The 22,208-nt window shown below is 46.6% G+C and overlaps 1 protein-coding gene across 1 annotated transcript in view; it reads right to left on the bottom strand.

The window, feature by feature from the left end:
• Window positions 1-5,179: 5,179 nt before the first annotated feature.
• LOC142558388 (uncharacterized) overlaps window positions 5,180-22,208 on the bottom strand; it is an 85,353-nt gene continuing 68,324 nt past the window's right edge. The window contains exon 3 of the mRNA XM_075670530.1: window positions 5,180-5,392. Within this exon, the coding sequence (XP_075526645.1) occupies window positions 5,180-5,392 (213 nt within the window). The remainder of the gene's footprint in view (window positions 5,393-22,208) is intronic.

The raw sequence follows: 22,208 nt of genomic DNA, 5'->3' as shown, positions 1-22,208 counted from the left end.
AGACGAAAAATGTCTCTCAAATTGTCGCCTCTGGAACAGCACAATTACACGTCGGAAACGTTCAGGACCGGCGAGGGCAAGCTGCATGGCGTCATTCACGGTTCACATCGCTTTCACTCTGATGCAGCATTAGTCGCGCAACACCACCGTACACAACGACCTGGTAAGGCATGAACTAGCGAGTGCGAAAATATGCAGAAATAATCCATACCCGACAGAGGGCGCGTGGGTGTCCGTGACGTCAGGGTTCACAGTTACGTCTGTTGTGGCGCCATCTCGCGTACGCAAGCAAAAACAGCCACTGGCAGCGACATTACCTTAGAGATTTACACGGAATGGATACGAACAAAAACGTGGAAACAACCTTCATTGGAGTATGGCCTCTGAGATAGCCCGCTGTTAGGCCCTGTGCCAACGTTGGTGCGAGTCGCCAGACACGTGCTTTAAAGGGCCCCTCACCAGGCCCCATATCAAATCTTGGTTATACGCTGGAAATTGTTATGTGTCCTCGAGATAGCGTTCTGCCTCAAGAATTTTTCAAATCGGCTCCATTAATAGCCGAGATAGAAGTATTTCAGTGCCGCGAACTCATGATTTCATCACGTGGGCTCCACTGCCAAACAAGACGCTCTTCACTAGCCCCGTCTAGCCTACGCAAGCGAAATGCTTTCCTTGCGTTCTCCAATACGGGATCTCGAGGATCGCGTGACGCATACGTCACAGGCCCCGCCTGCATTTTTTTTTTTTGCTCCTCGCTTTTTTTTCGTTGCTACGCACTTCCGCCGACGGCGTCGCGGGCGAGCAGTTGTCTCGTTCGCGCTGGGCACAAGGAAACATGACTAGCGGTATAATTCAGTGCTACACGAATACTGATGCAGAACAAGCGGATCGCAGAGCGTGATCACGCACTAGAACACGGCAGAATGACGTAGTTTCGGTATCTGCGCACGTGACCGCACGACCGTGCGAACAAGCTCTCTTGCTTCGGTGCGAAGTAAAAGAAAAAACACGCAGATATTCCGTTTGCGTGTTTTATTATTTTTCTAAACTTCAATTCGTCAATTCAAGCAACAAGTCGCACAGATAACCGATGTTGTCTTGAATAATTATCGAAGCCACGTGTCACCACGAGCGACGTCACACTGCGGACACGATTACGTAGGCGCAGGGGCACGATTACGTCACCATCCGGCTTGGAGCGCGGCGGCCGCGAGTGAAGAGGGAAACGGCGTTCGGATAGAAATTTCAGATGTTTCCGCAGCGCTTAGCGATGTAATACTTTGCAGACACGATTGTTATCGCGCAATGTATGCTCTGCGCTTGTCAGCTCAATATGGCCAGACCTGGTGAGGGTCCCTTCAAGAAGGCACGGCTGTAAGCACGAATTTCCGTACATTCGCTTGCAGGAGGTGGGCAGCCCGAGCATTACGTGCGCACGGCAGACGACGTGTGTGCTTTAACATACCCATCGTAAATGCAATGCAAAATGACCAACCAGGACATCAGAGACAGCGAAGCTGCATAAGCGAGCTCTCATACCTTACCTAAGCACTAGGATCCTATTTACTGCATTTTTTAGGGTCGATTCATAATCCAAGATGCCTGATTCATAATATGACGCCCGAGTCAGACTGAGCTGCTGATCACAGTCACCGCAGCGGTACAAACACCTAGATGACCAATAATTTGGAACCGGCACAACATGAGGTGATAACACAAAATTACGGATTAATGTCATGCCTAGTTACTGTGGAAGTTGGAATGAATTAGTACAAATAACTTTGCATTACTACTTTCTGTAAATTCAACAAAATGTTTCTTGCTTTCTCGAAACAATTGTTATCGTCTCTCTGCTAATACGTAGTTTTTAGATGTGTGCAGCTTTGTAATATGTGAAATAACGTAAAACTGTACAACTTCGCGCCTTTTTTGTTATACTTGTGTTGTGAGGTAGGTTCGTCGTGTATTTTTCCAAACACTTGTATTTTCCTTGATACCTCGTCGCTACTCACAGCTGCGAAGTCGTGTAACCTCAGGGGCCTAAGTGTGTTTCAAGTATCATTTCCAGCTTCTCTTTGGTTCTTCATTTAGTTGTCAGAAATATATGCAGGCTTTCCGCTTATATGTCTGATGCAAACAGCTTGCACTAGTGGTGCAAGGCTACAGTCAACAGCGGAGCTTGTGATCGCCTAGCTTTTACGTGGCTTGCCTAAGCTGTTTGTGGGTTTTGCGAGGTTATGCTATGTTTTTCTAAGTTGTTGTCTCGGCGGGCTTAAATCTGGAAGTTCTTGAGCAGTCGCAGGCCGGGATTGCTCTCTCGGCGACATCGAGCGTTCGGGCACCGATTCTCGCGTTCCTTGTGGTACACCTGATGTGACATCAGCTGTTAGGGATTTCTCGTTGTTAATTTCGACAAACTGAGTACGGTTAGTGAGGTAATCAATAATCCACTATAAAATTGGGCCAGGTCATAAGGTTATTTCAAGCTTCCTAATAAGTTTTGGGTGTGACACATGGTCGAAGACTTTCAAAAAGTCTAAGAAAATGAGGTCAACTTGCTTTTGGTGATCAGTAGAGGTGGTTACGTCATGCACGAGTTCGATTAGTTGAGTAACGGTAGAAAGTCCCTTACGAAAGCCAACGCTGGAAAGGTGTTAGAATTTGGTGATCATCTAGATAGATTATTATGTGCTTTAAGACAATGCTCTCAAGTAGCTTGCATATTGTTTCTGGTTAGTGAGATTGGTCTGAAGTTTGAGGGATCTGATTTGCTGCCTGATTTATGTATTAGTGTTATTTTACCTGTTTTCCATTCTTTAGGAAGGATGACAGGGATTTGTTAAAAAGTATTACTAAAAACTTCGCAATCCACTCGGCATATCTACGCAGAAATGTGTTAGAAATGTTATCAGGCCCGGTCCTTTTTTTAGTGTCTAAATTTAGTAGAAGGTTTAAAACTCCAGCTTTGGTCACAGCAAGGGGCCCTAGTTTCTTGCCGGTGCAGAGGCTATTGCGAGGTGCATTTCCATGGTATGTAGTAAAAATGGAACAAAAGTAGTTATTCAGTCTGGTTGCGGTATTTCGGTTTTCTTTCCCAGGACGGATGACCTTCATTATGTATTTTAGGATTTAAGTAACGCCAGAACTTTTGGGGAGAGTCCTTTAGAAAATTTGTTAGCGTATTTGAAAAATAGAACGTTTTAGCTATTTTGATGTTAGATTTTAAACCGTTAATGGCTAATTTTGATTTTTCGGCTGTTCCTTTTTGATGGGTGGCGTCGTTGTGTGTGTGTGTGTGTTTTTTTATGTCATCGGACCTTCCGCTTGGCATGAATTACAGTCCGAGATATCCATGGAATTTTCTTTCGGGTTATTTTAGTCTTGGTAGGAACAAAATTAGTAATGCAATACGATGGAATATTTTTAAACCTACGCCATAGGTTTTCCATATCGGTATTAGTGTCATCTGAGAGTTGACGAAACAATGATAGCTCTTCAGATAATGTGTCAAGTATGCTAGTGTCATCAGCTCGGCTATAGTCAGGATATGTTATTGTTGATAGCGAAGAGGGTGTAGTGTAATGAAACGGGACAGAACACATCATTAGTTTGTGGTCAGACAGGCCGTCTAGTATTTCTACGTTCGCGTCATAATAAGGGAAATGATTGCTCAGGAATCCTAAATCTAAAACGTTAGAGCTAGTTCCTTTACGCGGGTAGGTTCTGTTACGATCTGCGTGAGGTTGAAAGAAAGCATTATATCGAAAACTTCCGCCCAAGGTGAATGACGTTGCAGTGTACTCCAGTCGATGTTAGGGAGATTGAAGTCCCCTAGCAGTATTAGCCTGGCGCCCTTAATATGACGTTGCATGTAAGTATACGCATTGGCAATCAGAAGAAGGACTGAAATAAAGGCATCCAAAAATGATAACGCCACTAGAAAAACAGATTTTGCAAAAAAATCGCTTCCACACCGTCAACTTCAGGCATTGTAACGAAAGGGACTTCATCTTTCATTAACAAGCCACGCATCCACCACATATTGGCCGGTCCTTACGAACTATAGCGTAGTTCGGGAGAATTATTTCAAAATTGTTAATGTCTTTTGTTAGCCAAGTTTGCGTAATGGCTAGGAAGTCCGGCTCGAAACCCACTAGTAATGACTCAAGGTGACCGAGCTTGTTGACAATGCTACGCGCATTTATGTTCATGAAAGTTAATTGGGACGTTGCGGGCGGCGAGGGCGTAGGATTCGTGGTTCCGTGTCCAGGTTCTTTGTTTGGTTTGGAACACGTGTAACAGGGCACACGTCTTTTTTTTTACATCGTCCGAAATGATAAAATATAGCTTCCCGTTTATGTTTAGTTTGTCATAAAACAGAGACACTTTATCTCGGGAATCTTTTTTTGTTTTGCCGTATTTCCATAAGTCTTTTTTTTTTCTGATGTCGCGAACGCGGGGTGAAAAATCTTCACTGATGGTGAAGCAGTCCCCTTTAGTTCGTGGCAATTTCGCAAAATTTTCGCATTGTCCCTGAAATCTAGAAGCTTCAGTATTATTGGCCTTGTCTTGTTTTCTTCCGGTCTACCTAATCTGTAGATGCGTTCGATCGCGACTTCGTCCAATTTCAAGGAACGTTTGACAACCTTTTTATTCACAGAGCGCTCCAGCGACTCGTTATTTTCATCATCTTCTGACATACCGTAGACTATGAGATTCGACCTTCTTGAGCGATTCTCGAGGTTATCTAGCCTTAGTTGCAAGTATGACACCACCTGCTGTATATTAGTGACCTTTTCCGTACACGAGGAAAGCTTGTCTGCAAGGAAAGTTAAGCGCTCTAATTTGTTGCCGATTGATGTTAACCTTCTTCTTTTATTGCTTCTATGTCCTCTCCAATCTGTTTTAGCTGTCGTGAAAGTTCCGCCATATCGGGTCCGGGCTTAGTTTCAACATCGCCGGCATGCAATAGCAACTTTGTTATGTGCACTACGTCAAACACTGCATCGAGAAATTCCGCAGGGCACGGCAGCACGAGAAGACAATGCTCGCTAGAACGAAAGCATTTTCCAAAATGCTTTCTTACCTGCACGAGGAAGACAAGCGGATTATCCATCTGTGCGCAAGCCCAGCTGCCGTGCCCTATGGGTTGTGATGTCTCTGCGAGAGCTTTTATAGCTCAGGACGCCCGCAGCGCCGCTACGCACGACTGGAACACTGCACTGTTGCTGCCGCTAGGAGTTGACGATGGTACGTCACAGAACCCATCCGAAGATTGCAGTATCAGAGGCGCCGAAGAACTGTCATTCTGCAGCAGTAGCACATGGGTGGCTGGGAAGTGCTGACATGGTTGCTGGTTTACCACAGGTATCACCAGCAGGCTGGCGATGAACTGCACGAAAACGACAAGCGGATTATTCATCTGTGCGCAAGCCCAGCTGCCGTGCCCTTTGTGTAATAAATGTGTACCATATTAATTTTGTCCGCTCTAGATGTGCTATCAGATGCAATTCGCAGAATTGTTATATCATTTGTTCATTGCTGAGATACGGAGTTGTAAACTTTATGGTTTCGACAAGTGGACTTGTCCTTTTAAAAGAACGGCAAGTCCACTTGTCGAACCATTGGCTCTCGCTTTCGCCTTGTTCTCGTTTTGCTCATTGTCTTCACGAAAGTCATTAACTTAATATCGTCGAAAACGGTAGCTGCAACCCGGAGCCGATTCGTGCAACGCACACCCGAAAGTCCGCTGATTGCAATTTCGATGGCACTGACGAAAACGACTCGGCGCCGGCCAGTAAAGTTGGCTTCGCAGCGGCGCAGTTCAACATTGGACGTCATTTCGCACCACGTGATAGCGCTCGGCGAATAGCGGTGCAAGCGCCGCAGGAAAAGTTATGCGCCACCACCACCGTCCTTCCTAAATGGTCCTCGCTCCCGTCGGCGGATGGCAGGCTAGCCAATTTTCTAGGCGCCATAGTTAGATATAGAACATAATAAACGACAAGAGTGGACACTTGAGCCCATGGAGGAAAGGAAACTGCCCTGGGGTACGTTCGATTCCCCTGCACCACCTGAACCAGTTCACGAGGTGCTGCACCATGCCATTCGTTTCAGCGGTGTAGCAATGGCGTCCGCTGAACCACGCCGTTCGTTTCAAAAGGCACAGGAAAGGTGCAGGGCTGTTCCATGATTTTGATGCACCCACTCCACAGCTTGTGCCTACTTGGCGCAGGCGTACAGGTGCGAAGCAGCAGCGCAGCAGACGATGCACTACACGGGCTCGAGCGCCGTTAAAACCCCGCTTACGGACGTCTGATGTGTATACGCAAGTGGGTGTGGGGATGGTGGTGTGCATTTACGCCCCAGAAGCCGATGATACCTGCAGTTCAGGGAGCTCTTAAACTTACACACTCCGTGCACATTAGTCTGACATAACATAACGACTGCACCGCGTCCGCACCTTTGCATTCGTTTCGAGTGTCTCGCTGGGCCTGTACATCAGAAATTTGGCTGCACAATTTATGAACTTCTCGTGAACTGCCGTGAACTAGTTCACAGTGGTGCAGGCGAATCGAACTGATGTCACTATTTGTGAAGCTAGGTGAAGCCGGAAGTTGGCGTTGCTCCGCCATCACGTCGGGCCGATTCTCATCTCTTGTTTACATTTCTAGGGAAACCACGCCTCGCTGCGCGCAAACGGGCTGCTCGGACGCGTGCGCTCCGCAGCAAAACTAAACAAAAGGACGTAACCGCGATGTCTCATTGCATTACGAATGCCGAAGTTGTGTTGAAAGACGTTCATAATGAACTTCGCAAATTGGGCCGTGAGGTCGAATTGGCAGCTTTTAGCGGCTTTTATTAAAATAAACATGCTTTATAAGGCCAGCCAAATTTTATGGGAAATAAATCGAAAAACACTCGTGCACTTCTGTTTAGATACCCTGTACACTTCTCACCCCACGCGGTGAGGAGTGTACAGGACGCCTCATAATCATATCGCCAGACGTAAAATGCGAGAATGTTGTTTAATTTTAAAAAAAAGAAGACAGCAGCGCCTTTCGGCTTTTTTCTAGGGGTGTAAACGAAAGAAATTATTCTCGAGTCTGATTTCTGAGAAGAACATGTTACGCTTATCTAATATTTCATACCTAAATGTAATGCCGTGCCAAACTGTACGTCCGCGCAACTAAGCAGCTTCTGTATTAAAAGCGGCTGCTTTAGTTCTGTTATCCGGTGCACTATCATAAGGACAATAAGGAAGCAATTAAAGGAACGGCATGCCTTACATACAGGTAGAGATATTTGTAGATCTGCTGTGTTTGTTGAAGAAGACAAGTATGGTACCACAATGGGCACCCAGTTTTATTGCGTTGCAGACATGGTGAGACTGTCAAAAAACTTGAATCAAGTCAACATATTTATACACTGCACAAAACGGGCCGTTTATATTTAATGACAGCTATAGGAACTTGTTCAGCAGAACCGATTAGCACCCGTGCGTTCTCTAAGCAACTAGCTCGCCTCTGCGCAACAGCCATGCCTCTCCAGCAGCACAATCCTTCGGAATAAGAGTCCTCATTTGCGTCCGCCCCTCACCTTCGAGACTTCAGAAATGCCGTTATGCGTTACATTCGAACCCTTTAACCGCGGTTAACCCTGTGAACTGCGGTTATAGATATCTCCTCGTGTGGCAGGCTGTTCACTGTGCTTGGGTAAACTAACCGCACTTCATTCTTGTTTTATCACAAATGAATCTCTCTCGTGTGCAAATGCGACATATTGCGAGCAGTCCGTCTGCTGGCTAGATTTCCTGGTTTTGTTGGGCGCCGATTTCCGTCACTCAGATATCGTACAGCATGGTGACAAGAAGCGTACAGTCATGCACTTCTTGTGTAACATTCAAACAAGTAACTATTGCATTTTACTTTTAACACCAGCCCGCGCATTGCCCTGTTGCGCAGCTACCATCGTAAGGGAGTTTAGCTCCTCATATAAAACTTGGTAACACTGAGCTTAGTGCCACGAATCGGCGGCGCCGCGCTACCCCTGGTCGTCTGTTCTGAGTTGGATTGGTGCGGCTCGCTACGTGCTTGCGCTCGCATTTCCGAGCACAGCCTGGGGCCGAATCTTATAACGGTTCGATTGGGGAACCGTTCGTTTGGCCTCACATGATTGGCCAAAATTTTGGTTACGTCACAAGTCATCAGAGGCAGCGGGGGTATCGCAATTTATGAATACGTCATGCATCTGTCAATCATCTTCAAAGTGCACCAGTCGTAGGAACCGGCGATCGGGATCGGGTTCCGTTGCTGTGGCTTGGCTGTTGGCTTGCGACCCTGGCCGCGCGCGCCGGTCGCGCGATCCCGGAGACACGCGGGCGTCGCGCGCGCGTGCGTTGGTTCTTCGGAGGCTATTGCTTGCCTTCGTCATCTGCTTGGCGTTGCTCTTTCGGCGTAGACCACAGCTGGAAGTGCGATACGCGTTCGAAGAAGTGACTGATAATGAGTTGCACTGCCCTTGCCGTATTTCTAAGTAGACCTTTTGCAGGCTACGCTATCAAATTGAGGAGACACGGGTGCAAGCGTACCAGTGGTCACTTTACGCAGAGGAAGCAATTACGCACTGCGGTTCATCGCCACCGGCCTGGAGGTCCCAAAGGTCGGTCGGAAGCGAAGCATACATCGGAATCGCCTAGATGTTTGCTGCCGACACTGTCCAGAAAGTTGCTCTCACAATTACTGTGCTGGTCGGTAGAAGGGCTGGGTCAGCTTTCACGTGACCTCCGCTTTAAAGCCAATGCAAATGAGATATTTGCACGGTGAGATCGACTTCCCAGTGCTATCGCCAGCGTGAGTAGCTCGCAGATGGCCGTTCAGCAATCAGAAGGGTTCCATCTAGGCTGGTTCAGCGCTTCGTTCGTTCGGCTGATAAAACTGTACAGTCAGGATGGGAAGATATTGTGGAGATCTCTTATTTGACTGCCCTTTCTTTTTCTAGTCCCCCCCCCCCCCGGGAGTGCCACACTTTGTTCCTCAACTTCACGGCACACCCGCCGTAGTTGCTCAGTGGCTATGGTGTTGGGCTGCTGAGCACGAGGTCGCGGGATCGAATCCCGGCCACGGCGGCCGCATTTCGATGGGGGCGAAATGCGAAAACACCCGTGTGCTTAGATTTAGGTGCACGTTAAAGAACCCCAGGTGGTCAAAATTTCCGGAGTCCTCCACTACGGCGTGCCTCATAATCAGAAAGTTGTTTTGGCACGTAAAACCCCAAATATTATTATTATTAACTTCACGGCACAGCGCGCACCGTCAGCACCACACTCTTCGATTTTACTTCGCGCAGGCAATGCAAGGCCCGTATATCGTGATGTTCGATTTCAAGTTCCATTGCTTCTATCACGCGACGCGCCGTGCTGCAGATAGCAGAGATAGCGGCAGCGCAGTGGCGAGTGAGTCATGTCCGAACCGACGACGAAGAGCAAAAAAAGCAGGAAAATTGATATAGTCGGCTAGTAAAGGTGTCCTTAAGAAACAATTCACGGTCTCCGTGTTTCTGTGTGCGTATTTCGTTTGCAAATATTTCTGAATGTGAGTTCTGAAGGGGATACAAAGCAGCAATAACAGGAATGCCTGCAATTAGGTTACGCTATAGCACAACAGCAAAATAGCCACCGCCTTATCCTGACAGAAAACTTCGCAAGGCAGGGAAGACGCTAAAAAGAAGTGAGTGGCGACGTTTCCCAGCACTTCCAAAACGAATTAATTTTCACAGTATTTCACAAGTGCCTATAGCCTATCCTTACAAAAGTTAACCTTACTAGTTATGTTATCGTTCTTTTGGCACTTTGTAGGCTTCAATAGACTTTGTGTTGAAAAGCAATTGAAACGCATTCATAATTTTCGCACGACTAATTCAGAAAAAAAAATCTGAGCGAATTTGAGCACTTCTTATGAGTTGTGAATGCAAAAGCAATTTGTTAGTTTGAACGCGGCTTAGCAGTCCTTCGAGTTTTGCACTGCGTGTAATATATCATAGCGGTATGTGCTATCCGAGTCAGCAAGTGCCAGCAGCAGCCTGCGGTGCCAATGCCACGTGCCACCAACATCCTACGCGTACAGAGAGCGGGGAAGCAATACCGGCCGCAAAGGCCGGCAGACGCGCGCATCAGCTAAGCCTAGTGGAGTGAGCGAGAGAGAGATACGGACAGCACTCCAGTTGCCGAGAGAGAGGGAGCGCGAGGGTGACGTGGCGTCGCAGCGATGCCCTCTCTTCTGTCGCAGCACCTGGCGCGCTATGGCGGCAGAAGGTATTCCCTTTCGTCCAATCTGCTCCGTGGAGTCGCATTCGTGACAAGGGATCACAGCCAATGGGAATTTGTCCAGGCGTGCTCAGAGCACGGCGTCGCAGCCAGAGGGACGTTAGGTGCCGTTTCGCTTCTACTACAGTTGCGGGCTTTTTCGCTCAATGGGCCATTTGACGCTTTCGCATATATAAAAAAAGAAACATGGTGCGGTGCGGAAGGAGCCCAATACTAATTAGATATGTTTAAATATACTTTATTAGGTAAACACAACCCCAAGAGGAAGAAAGAAAGCTTTGGCATTTTTGAGGTCACGATAACGTATATTCGCTCAGAGTTCAACTAGAATTTCAAGAACATAAAGTATGGGATTTCCTTTTACTCATAATTAATTGTCCTTTTCTCGAAAAAGAAGAACTCAAAGAAAGTATCGAAAGAAGGCTTTGAAATAATACAACTCACCTGTAGTTTCTCTTTGGTGCCTCTTAAGGGGAGTTTCTTGTCGTGATGTCGTCAACCAAGGTTTTCATTCCTTTTCCTATCTGTATTGCTAAGTATGCCCTTCGCGCCCCTTTCCCGACCAAAACATGCAACTTATTTGCTATAGCGAATGAAGCACAAACCGGTGATGAGTCCAACAACATCAGTGTTCTCATTCATAACCTTTTAGGAATCCTAGCGGAGTGTCACGTAAAGGGTATTGCATGAAAGAAACCAAATTCATGTTATGTCAAAATAATCCTGGTGACGCCAGGCACGGGCGCAGCAAGATCCAGGAAGAATTGCAGGAGTGAGCTGCCTACAGGGAATCTTGCGAGTGAGATCCTCCCGTGTTTTCCCCAATACCTGCCCAGTAGCTCCGAAGTGCTGACGAGCCAATTGCCCGTAATGACAATGCTCACTTTGCAAGAACTGAATGATGTTGGCGTAACACCATGGACAAACCACGTTGTGCATATGGCCCGCTTTCATCGCTTTCGGCATTCGTCTCTACTACCATTGAATAACGGTGTAACTGTGGTGACACTGCATACGAGCGCGACGCGTATACGTTTCGGAAGGAAGAGTCGACGAGCCGCACTTCAGGTGACGAAAGGAAAGAGACCCCTGTTTATTGTGCTGGCCGATAACATACTCCGGGGGGGGGGGGGGTCACGTGTTACAAGTAGCTTGGCGCTCGCAGTTGCCGCCCACCTATCTATCGTGACGTCACATGCCGCACACAGCCAGGCGATAACAGCACAAATTGCACATCTTAGGAAGTGCCACCCTCTACCGGAATCACTGTATTTACCACGTCCACCTTCAACTACTTAATATATGCACATTGCAACTACAGGTTTTCCCGCTCAATTCAATCTAAGCGCCAGTCAATTTGATCCAAGTGCCAGTGATATTAATCCGAGCGCCACTCAATTTAATCCAAGCACCACTCAGGTTAATCCAAACGCCAGCCGAAATAATCGAAACGCCATTGAATTTAATCCAGACATAACGGAATTCAAGAACCTTTGCATTTCAAGACTTCTGAAAATGTGCGAACATATTATGAGTTAATACCTTGAAAATGAGAGAGCTAGGTGGTAGCCCAGTAGCTTTCCTGCCACGTAACTAACGACAACTTTTGGAGGTTTGTTAGACATGCCTTGTACGAAAAAAAACTTCCTCTAAAGGATTTTGTTGTGCATAAATAATATAAGCAGATCAAACGCGAATGTATCATTCTATGTGGCGTGAAGGGCGTAATTAAAAGCTAGGCAACAGCGATGCCTACAACCATGTTAATTTTAGTCCTACGCAACATTTACCATCATGGAATGTTTTTGTTTACCATCTGCAGAGTTCATAATTTTCATGTTATGCAATTTTTATATCCATGCACGACATCATTCACAAGCTATTATCATCATCATCATCATAATCATTATTATCCTGTTTTTCTGTACTGCACGATAAAGGCGATATCGAATTACTTCTTTATAGCCCACTCGCTGGAGCTTGCATTCGGCTCAATTATGTAACGTTTACCTACTTTCCTTCACGTATACTAATAAAAAAATAAAATATACCTTCTAAGACAGCGTGAGCGTCCTGTAATGTACACACCACGCAGAAATCTACGCCAAGCTTTTAAGGCTGTTACTTCACTACAGACACCGATCACCACGCTTGGTGTTAGAAAGGCGGCGGCAGGAGCGGGCAGCCTACCTGTCGTGCCAGAGTGCACTTCAACCGGCCGGGCGCCAGATCTGCAGACCTGACGTCTGGCGCGAGATCGTGCAAATATGAGGACACATACTACCGTCGGTTCATTCGCCGCATGAGCAGTTCTGCACTACGCACACGAAAATAGGTTGTGATGGCCATTGAATTACTCCAGGTTTCACGAGGATGAAGTCTACTGTTGCGTTTATCACAAAACCGACTGCGAGTGAGTTCCTGTCGCATCTCGTTTCCGCCCTTGTCTGCGTTATAGCTGCCTTTCATGAAGAAGCAAGTCCTATTCGATTTGTCCTCTACGAGACGTATAAATTTATCAAGAACCGTTTCTTCTGGTCTGGCCTTTACAGAGTGGCCACCCAATGCGCGTTGCATGTGTGTCTTGACCCGACAGCGTAAACGCACTGTATCACCTCCAGCACATCCGCTTCAGACTTTTCATTGCCCATCCACACTTGCCTAATTTCTCGGCGTCTCACGGGTGGTTGTTTGAAAACAAGCGCCCGTTATTCTAGAACGTCATTCCACTCAACGAAGTTGATCAACAAAGTTGATGGTAGCGCCGCCAGCCGACCGAAGTGGTCACTGCGCTGCGTTGACACCATTCTTGAGAAGCGCGGCGTCTTCTTCAGTCAAGTTGTGGCGCTGTACTCAGTTTAGTAGAGTGGAGGAAGAGCTTCGGGTCGAGGATTGTTTGAGACTATGGGGGAAAGTCTTCTTAGCTCACTACACACGCGTTTGGTGTACGTGGGTTTCGTGTATTCACTACCAAAAATAAAGAAGAGAAGAAAGGTTTTCCTTGCGCCCCACGAGCACTGTAGCGAGTAAATAATGGTAATGTATTGTAGGGCTCAACAAAGCGAAGAGCGTGAACCAGTAGCAGATTAGGTTAAATCAACGGTACGGGCGTATTACCAATGTTACCAATGCACTACACTCCTGTAAAGGATGCACCACCGTAGGTATAGGCATGCTGAGGCAAAGCCGCCGTAAGCGAAGGTAGCAATGTGAGCTTGTTGGTAACGCGTCTTGAACAGGTGTACGGTACGGAATATTTTCGGGAAAGGGAGGAAATTCATTTGGACTAAACAGAGCTCGACCGAGGCAATGCTGTCTGGAACGCGGCTTCACCGGTGCCCACTTCGCTCGTGCGGACTCGTCGCCTTTCATTTATCTGACGTCCGAGAGGCGCGGGTTAGCAGCGGGGTCGCAAAACACGAAATGTCGTGCACCACCGAGTTGACCAGGGGCTCACTCCATCTATTTGTCTGGCTGGCGGTTCGCGCCTCCTCCAAGCTTGCCGTTCGAGCCGTTAGCGGGAAGGTGGGCGCGGGTTTAAACTATCGGGCAGTTAGCGAAACATTGCGTAGGGACCTCTGGCTCTTGCTTTCCCCTTTCTCTTGCTGGCCTTAACCAATGGCCCAGATCCATGCTGGGTGCGTGCGACCTTTCGTTGTACCTGTTTGGCAGGCTACACTACAACGCGCGGCTGAACTCGTGCGTGTGATCGTACACTGGGCCGAGTGCCTCCCAGATGGCTATCGAGCTAAATCAAGGGTCACTACATTGTCATGGTTTCGCTGCCGCTAGGAGTCGTCCAGCTATATAGCGGCGCCATTTCCATGTTGTGCACCCTTGGCTCGCTGGGTTCTCGTCATCAGCCTGACAATCTGATGGCTCTGAACGATTTTTTTGTATGAGAGGGGACTGGACAAGAGACTCTGAAGAGTCTTGGAGCGTGCAATATTTTCACCACCATCTTCATCCCCATAATCAACCTTTTCTCTATTCTATCTGCCTACACCCTTTCTTCTTTCCCCAACGCCACGTAGCAGGCCACTACGTTGATTCGGGCCGACCTCTCAGCTTTTCTATCATAATAAATACCTCTCTTTGGCTCGCTGGAGCTTCGGCTCACGCGCATCAGGTGGATGGGTTATAACAGTTCGATCACACCGACGTCTTCGACAATAAAACGCTTTCAGTGTGCTTGGTGCTTTCTTCGAGCTTCGCTCTCTGTCTCTGTGTGATGGTCTTAGTGAGCGTTGGCTTGGGGCACAGTCAAATACACGCGACGGAGATTATGGGCCCAAGTGGGCTAGAATCCGCAGACCTGTGTTGTTGACCCCACCACGCATAGTTCAAGATCAGGATGATTAGTTTTTATAGATATTGAAATCTGACGTCATGCCAGTCAGTATTCTAATACGCGGCTGACAATGGAGTTTATCGGCGAGAGCTGCATACCATCGGCTCGCGTGCAGAGGAAGCACAACTATCGCTAAATACTATAACCGGCAATAAGTCAGGGACGTTGAGCTAGACCGGTGCGACGGCTACCGATTCATTAAAAGCACACACACGCATACACATACACATACAGCTTATTCAAGCGCATCCAGTAGCGCTAACAGGATCACGTGAACATTTCGGACCATTCCGAACACCGTGGCTCTTTTGTTTTGTATTGGGTCATTCCACGCCAAATCTACCAGCCTGTTTTCGAACATTACAGAAATAGCTAAAAGAAATCCGACATGTTTGCTGAAGTTAGAGACTCATTCTACAGGCTTATTTTTCTTCCATGGAATTTTCTATCATTTTACCCACAGTTTTCCTTTTTGCCCAGCTGAGCTGGAAGACAACAATCAACATTTCTTTTCAAAGGCACATTCTATAATCCAGCTGTTCAAGTGGTGTCCTTGGTGAGACAGTGAAGTGGTGTAATGGCAAAAATAGCCAATTTCTCAAATATTTGAATACTTCGGGCGTTTTAGCATGGGTAACAGCGAGTAAAAATGTGTAGCTTCAATTTTTTATCGGAACGCAAAAAAATTTTGAGCACACAAATTAAACAGAATGGCCGCTCGGTTTACATAGCATGGCCCAATAAATCACCCGGAGGAAAAGCTCTGAATTTCTAAATTCCTTGCAAGGGCTACCTGTTCAAAGTAAAGAAAAAGTAGCTCTGGTGTCCTGCCTAAAAGTATATGTGATACACGGATAGCCTTACATGTCTGTTACACATATGAGAAATTTAAAAAAGCCATTGATATTTAAACAAGAAAATTTATTTTTGTAATTCTTGTGTCAGCAGCGGCTTCTCTTCGACGTGCGCCTAAGCATCGCGTACATTTTCATGTATGCGATGCTGTCTCCACTTCCTTGAGAAACATGTGCCGTAGAACAATACTCTTCTGGACACTAAACAACAGCAGCAGCGTCGGCAGCGTACTGAGCATGCGCAGGCTGGATCACGCAATGCTAACACTAAATTCTTTAGTTTGCTGCCTTCACGCTACACTAAAGCTCTCCAGTATCTAATTAATACTCGTTAATCAATTCTCCTAACCCTTAAGAAAGGGGGGTGCAGCGTGATTATATGATGGGCAGTAGGGAAGTGAAAGTGGACAGGAGAAAATAGAGGATGAGAGGTGACAGACTCGACCAAACTCATAAGCAGACAGCTGGCAGTCCTCAGCAAAGGGACTAGCCTTGTAGTGGGTGCTGACAAGATGGCGATCCGCAGTTGCATTTACAAAATACCCAGAAGGTGACACATTTTTCGATACTAAATAAAGTCTTATTCCCTCTCACGGGGCAACGTTCACGTCGGCAACGGATGGCAGAAGGCTGCTTTTAGGCGATGCGACTGAGCATAGCGTTGACGGTGCATCAACCTTGGTTCGTCGTTTTGGTAGCGAAATTGCACTCCGCCTCCCAGGAGACCCTGTAACCCTCCGCGCTCGAGCTGCGCAAGCGCCTAGCGTCTGTATAAGTGCTATCGCGATGAAATGCGTGTAATTCGAAATGTCTTTTCTACGGGGAAATTTTAAGGCCATTAGCGTAGTAGCCATTGATCCCGCCTTCCAAATCTTAAACGTCGTCATGCGTTGGACATGTAGATCTGTGTTACGTCACTCCTGGCTAGTCAGTAAAGGCTGTCATAACTGACTCGTATTCCGGAGTTCACCAGTGCGCCTGCGTGTATAAAAAGCATCTCAGTTTCGCTATAACGGCGAAGCAACAATGACTGCCATAGCAGCATATTCGAATATCACACGAAGTGGAAAGGCTCGTAGTTGTAATGGCAGTATGAATGACAGTAAAGGTATGCTTACTAAGTAAACGCGCGTGGTGTGGCGTGTGTAGAAACAATAACAGAGAGGACTCGATGACCGCGAGAATCATCGGTTAGAACTACGAGATCTTGTAGGCGTTGTCGCCTTGCGTTGACGTCAGGTTCGCGTAGTGCGGCACGCCTACGGCGTACACAATATGTGTTTTAGCTTTGCGCTTTCGTACTGTCGGGCTTTGTCGCCGTTCATGCTTAGCATCGGCCTCCCGTTGCCCACGCCGCCTCCTACGGGCGCTTCGGTCGTCGAGCTGCAGCGTGCTCCACACACGCAGCAGCCCGTTGTTTCAGCATCTGGGCCACGATGTAAGAAACGAACTGTCGGAGTGGTTCTTGCGCGTATGCGGGCCCGCCTTGCTTCGTTGCGATTAGCGTTTTTGCCTGAGCTTCTAGGCCGGCGTTCTGACAACGCGCGGGAGCATGTTTGTGCGATTTGAGGGACGCAGTACTTTGCTGCGGAAACCACGCACCTGCAGGGTACTATTCTAGCCGCCGCATACCTTGGCTACTGCGTGTGGGGAAACGATGGCATAAGCCGACAGGATATGCATTCTCTGCATAGCTTGCGTAGACTGTTTCGCAATTCTTTCCGGCAAAAAAAATTGTCTTACTTGAGGTCTTAGAATACGGCTGCTGCTGTGCACCAGTCTGTGCGACTGTAACACGAACGCGCCTAGACATCTTTCGCCGCCTGTCGTTCAAATTCGGACGCAAAAGAAAATCGCGCAGTTAAAGCGAGCAATGTTGTTGAGGAAACATATATAAAACTAAGGAATTAAGTATTATTGCGTGCAATTATCGATTACGGCGAAATACTGCATGGAGTGTTCATGAAACGCGCCAAGCGTTTCAAAGCGCTGGCTTTCAGGCGGTCAATGCCTCATGGTAGGCCACCAGGCATGCACCAGTGACCTAACGGTTAAGTGGTTGAGCTGCTGTACTTATAGGTGTGCTCTGTTGGAATCCTGCCATGGACAACTTCCTTTATGTTTATTTAGTGAAGGCAACATGTCTGATCGACTTATGCCTATTTTTACTATCGGGTATTTTTCAAACCCCTTCCGTGGGCCTATCCCGGAGATCGTTTGGCCTAAAAGAGCCGTGCCATTATAATTATACCACTTTCAGCGTTCAGTTCTGATGCTCTTTTACACTTCTATTATTTATTAGTTTCAGAAGATTTAAGATAAAGGGAATCCGCTGTCAGTGTTATGTTTCGTACATATATTTTTGCGCTGCCATTCTTTAAATTCTGAGTAACAATTTAGTCAAGAATGTAAGACCTGGTATGAGCAACTTTAGTGAGAAGAACAGTATGGCTATGTAACTCGCACACGTAGCACATAAATCTAAATATTCTTACAGACACGCTTTCTCTATGGTTTTTTTTTAGTATTGTTTGTGTATAATGTCAAAACCGGCAATAAAGAAAATAATGCACGGAGTCTCATGGTAACACCGACAGCGTCCACGTAATTGTGATCCCAACAAAGCGTAGTTGGATGTGTTACATTGCTGACGTCAATGAATGTTTCCTTCATCAATTTAGCTTACTTTTTTTTTCAAACCCGAAATGTTTTCACTTTCAAAATAGGTAGTCTGAAAAGGCTGTGAAATTTGCAGGCATGTATTGGAATCACATAGCGCAAGACAGGGGTTATTATGGTCGGCGTGCCGCAACGTGGTCGGAAAAAAAGGATAGTAAGCGACACAACATGCATCTCGAAGGTCATGCCGCGGAGTAATGTTTTCTAGCTCATGCACCAATTCCAGCGAGTGGTAAAGGCGGCGTTCTTTCATTTCTTTAATATGAAGCATTCTTTGCGAATTTCAGGCATTTGTAATGCGTCTATCTATCTGTCAAGCCTCCTACGTTGGCGCGGCTGGCGGTGCCTACCAACTTGGGCTGGTGGGTATAAGCTCATGTCACCGTCACCGGCGTGGTTGTGGCATCATCGTGATTCTAGCTCCGTCATCCGACTCTCACCTCCGATTCTTGCATACTACCTGCACCGAGCCAGCTCGCGCGCATATCTCGCATATGGTATGTCATCTCTGAAATACCGGACGGTGGTTTTCTCTGCGTGAACAGCGATTCAATAGCGAGCTTTCCACCCCGTCCATGCCGGCCTGCTCCTGACACTCACAAAGAAGCTCTTGGGAGAACGCAGCTTCATCAAGAAATGCATCAACCCAGGCACTGCATTCCTTAGATGTTTACTTGAGCAGCTTGAAGATGGTGTACTAATGTGGTACTATTTGGCGCAGTGGAAGGGGAATCTGTTTGCAATGATTGAGCAGCTAGGTAAAACCTCGTTCTTTCTGACCCTCAGCATGTCTGAGCTCCACAATGAGCGCCTGCTTGAAGCTGTCGAGAAAGTCAAAGAGCTGGTCAAGCCATGCCTATGCAGGGTCTATGCCGTAGCCAGCTGCCTGCAAGATGCTTTGCATAACTTTGACTGCCACAGAAAGTGGAATCTGCCTAATTTCCTTAAGTATGGGCATCAGAAACAGCTATTTATTCTAGTTTTTCATGATGCCTCCACTCATTCAAGTGTCAAATTTTGCATGCAGGCTGTATGAAATTTCATTGCAGATGATCTTTAATCCCAATTCCATATAATGGCAAGAACCATCTAATTAATGAAAAGCAACTATATTTCAACATTTTCTTTTGCAAACGACTATTCTATAACAGTTAATACACGTAGCCTGACATTTATACATCACAGTGGGTACCTGAGCAGCAGGTTTGAAAATCGTGTGCGCCCCCGGGTCCAAAATCTCTGTTGGCGTTTGTTCATCTGTTCGCAATTATCTGTTGGGAAATTAATAAGTGGTGTCCCAATAAAGTACCCAGAGACTTCTTCTTCAGAGCAACAGAAACGTATCTCAAAGTCGTTGCTCTTGCAGGCTGTTTACACAGGCAGCAATTACACAGCTGAGGACATGCTAGGTGAATACTGCCATGCTTTCTACACCACATGTGGTCAAGTGCTGCATTTCTGGAAATCTGCTGAAGTTCGGCATTCACTCACCATAGGATGCTTGCCATCATCATTGACAACCACCGATTCTAAAGACTGCTCAACGTAGATGCCTTCGTCCAAGTATTCGCGAAACCGGGAAATTGTAACAAAAATTTATTCCTAGTGATTACAACAAGCATATCGTCTTGTATACAGCATGGAACACCGTTTATAACAAGTCCACAAATGTGCCATCTCTGGGTCCATAATGAACAACAACCTAACCACTAAAGCTGGGAAGTCCTAATCTTCTGAAAAATGAACTATTCCATGTTCGAAGCACATTCTACCTTGCACTAGCACATTTTATTTAATAGCTAAGATATTTCACTTGCATACTAGCCTCCAGTAGCTCCCTAGTGCTTCGAGATAAACCTGTAAGCAGCGATTGCAAAATGGTGCCAGCACCAGTGCCTTTTACTGCTAACAAAGCTTGTATAGTGACCGAGCTGCGTCTCATGCTTGCTGGTTCCCAGTAATGTTGAGGTGCTTTGAAAACCACAAGTGCCCGTTTATGCTAGTCATTCACACCTTATATAATGAGTTAGCTATTTATGATAAACACTGTTTATAAGCAGTTTATAGATGCCTCAGTTTAAACCTGTGTGGTTTGCTGGTACCAGAGAGAGAGAGAGAAAGGCAAAGGAAAGACAGGGAGGTTAACCCGAGATTATCTCCGGTTGGCTACCCTGTACTGGGGGTGGGGCAAGGGGATGCAGTAGGTGAGAGAGAGAAGGATAAAAAAAGAAAAGAAAAACCTAAACACACACACGCACGTACACACGAACTGTTTCTGTGCGCACTGTCACGCTGCCCGCAAAGACGTTCCTAGACTTACGCAGTGTCACCATACAGTCCTACGTCCCACAGTGTACAGTCACAATTCGTCAGAAAGTCCCGTGTTTTTCAAGTATCGCAGCAGCGCCTTCATAGAAGATCGCGCTGATGTTCGCGTAGGCAACTTTCCAAGGATCTTGTTTTCTGACATTGGGCGCTTGTCCAGTTTGTCTAGGGTGGCTGAAAGGACCGCTCTTTGTGGGTTAATACGAGAGCACTGACAAAGAGCATGCTCGATTGTTTCATTGCACCCGCAGAAGTCACAAAGTGGGCTGCTGGCCATTCCTATAAGGAAAGAGTAGGAAAGGAAAATGCTACTTCAAGCAATAGACGGACTAGAAGGGTGCAGTCACGTCGTGGAAGCTCGGGTGGGATACGGAGCTGTAAATTAGGGTCCAGCTAGGGTATGAAGGCGTGCACTTGTGAAATTGGATGAATTCCATTGGGCTAATGTCAGGTCACGCGCAAGTGCGGAAAGTTTTTTCGCTGCGTCGGCTCTCGAAAGAGGAATGGCACCGCAGTTGACGCCGTCATGGGCAGATCAGGCAGCTGCGTCTGCTAGATCATTGCCATGTATGCCACCGTGACTAGGCAACTACAACTAGGCAACTGGTACCAGCGTACCTGCACCAATTGTGCACGTAACAATGTAACCAATTGTGCAACGCGTTGCACACATTGGTTACATTTAGTGTATTTTCCACACTAACAAGGTCCTGCCCAAATGAAGGGGCAAAATGGGATCCACCTTGACATGTGGCGCCCTAAAGTGCCACTACACAGAAAGTCAAGCACCGACATTTCAAGATAAATATTAATGTCTACAGACAAGCGCAGAATGCCACCAGAATCAAACCAAATCTTGAGTAGGCACTGCGATATGCACAGGCACTACATTCCATGCCACAACTTCCAAATGACCAGTATCAGAAGCAGCAATAGACAAATTGCAGATGATCATTAGTGGCAAAACGGAGAATTCCCTAGACTGGAGCCAATGTTTCGATGTCTTCATCAAGGCCTGGACAAGTCACATAATTTTTGCCTTGATGAAAACAAATCTCCCTGTCAAAGCATTGGATCCAGCCAGAGACAACCCTTGGAAATTGGAACTTGGAAATTTAAACAGCACAGTCTGACAATAAACACATTGTTTTTAGAACATTGTGACTTCTTCAGCAACTTTGCTGTTGCCGATTTGGCCTGCTTGAGGAATTTGTCGCAATAGACTTGTTTGTAGTAGTTTGTAAAGTAAATCTCTGACATGTGGCTTCTTGTGCTGCCACAATGACGATGGGACAGGTAGCAACCAAACATCTTTCTGCACGCATCTCTTTTGATATTACCCCACCTCATCTTTTAACACCTTATTTCTCGCGAAGCTTGACACAACATTAGCAAAATGGAGGATGAGCTAAAATTTGTAAACTTAAAAAAAAAGAAAGCTAAATTCAGGCAAGCTGGCAGGTATGGTCTATACGTGCAACTTTCATTGATTCAATATGTATGGGATGCCACATGCTAGATTTCTAGTGCTTTTTTTGGCTTGTTAAGATGCTTCAACCAGAAAGAAATGTCTATTCTAAAGGCAGAGCAAGGTGAGGTTGGCCAATGCATGCAGCTTCTACAAACTGCACGCCACTAGAAAGCAAGCCACTTCAAGTCTCTGGACTCTGCCTCT

The sequence above is a fragment of the Dermacentor variabilis genome, chromosome 9 (assembly GCF_050947875.1).
Source record: "Dermacentor variabilis isolate Ectoservices chromosome 9, ASM5094787v1, whole genome shotgun sequence".
Lineage (NCBI taxonomy): Eukaryota > Metazoa > Arthropoda > Arachnida > Ixodida > Ixodidae > Dermacentor > Dermacentor variabilis.
The sequence above is the reverse complement of the archived record's forward strand: the minus strand, read 5'-3'. Positions and strand labels throughout refer to the sequence as shown.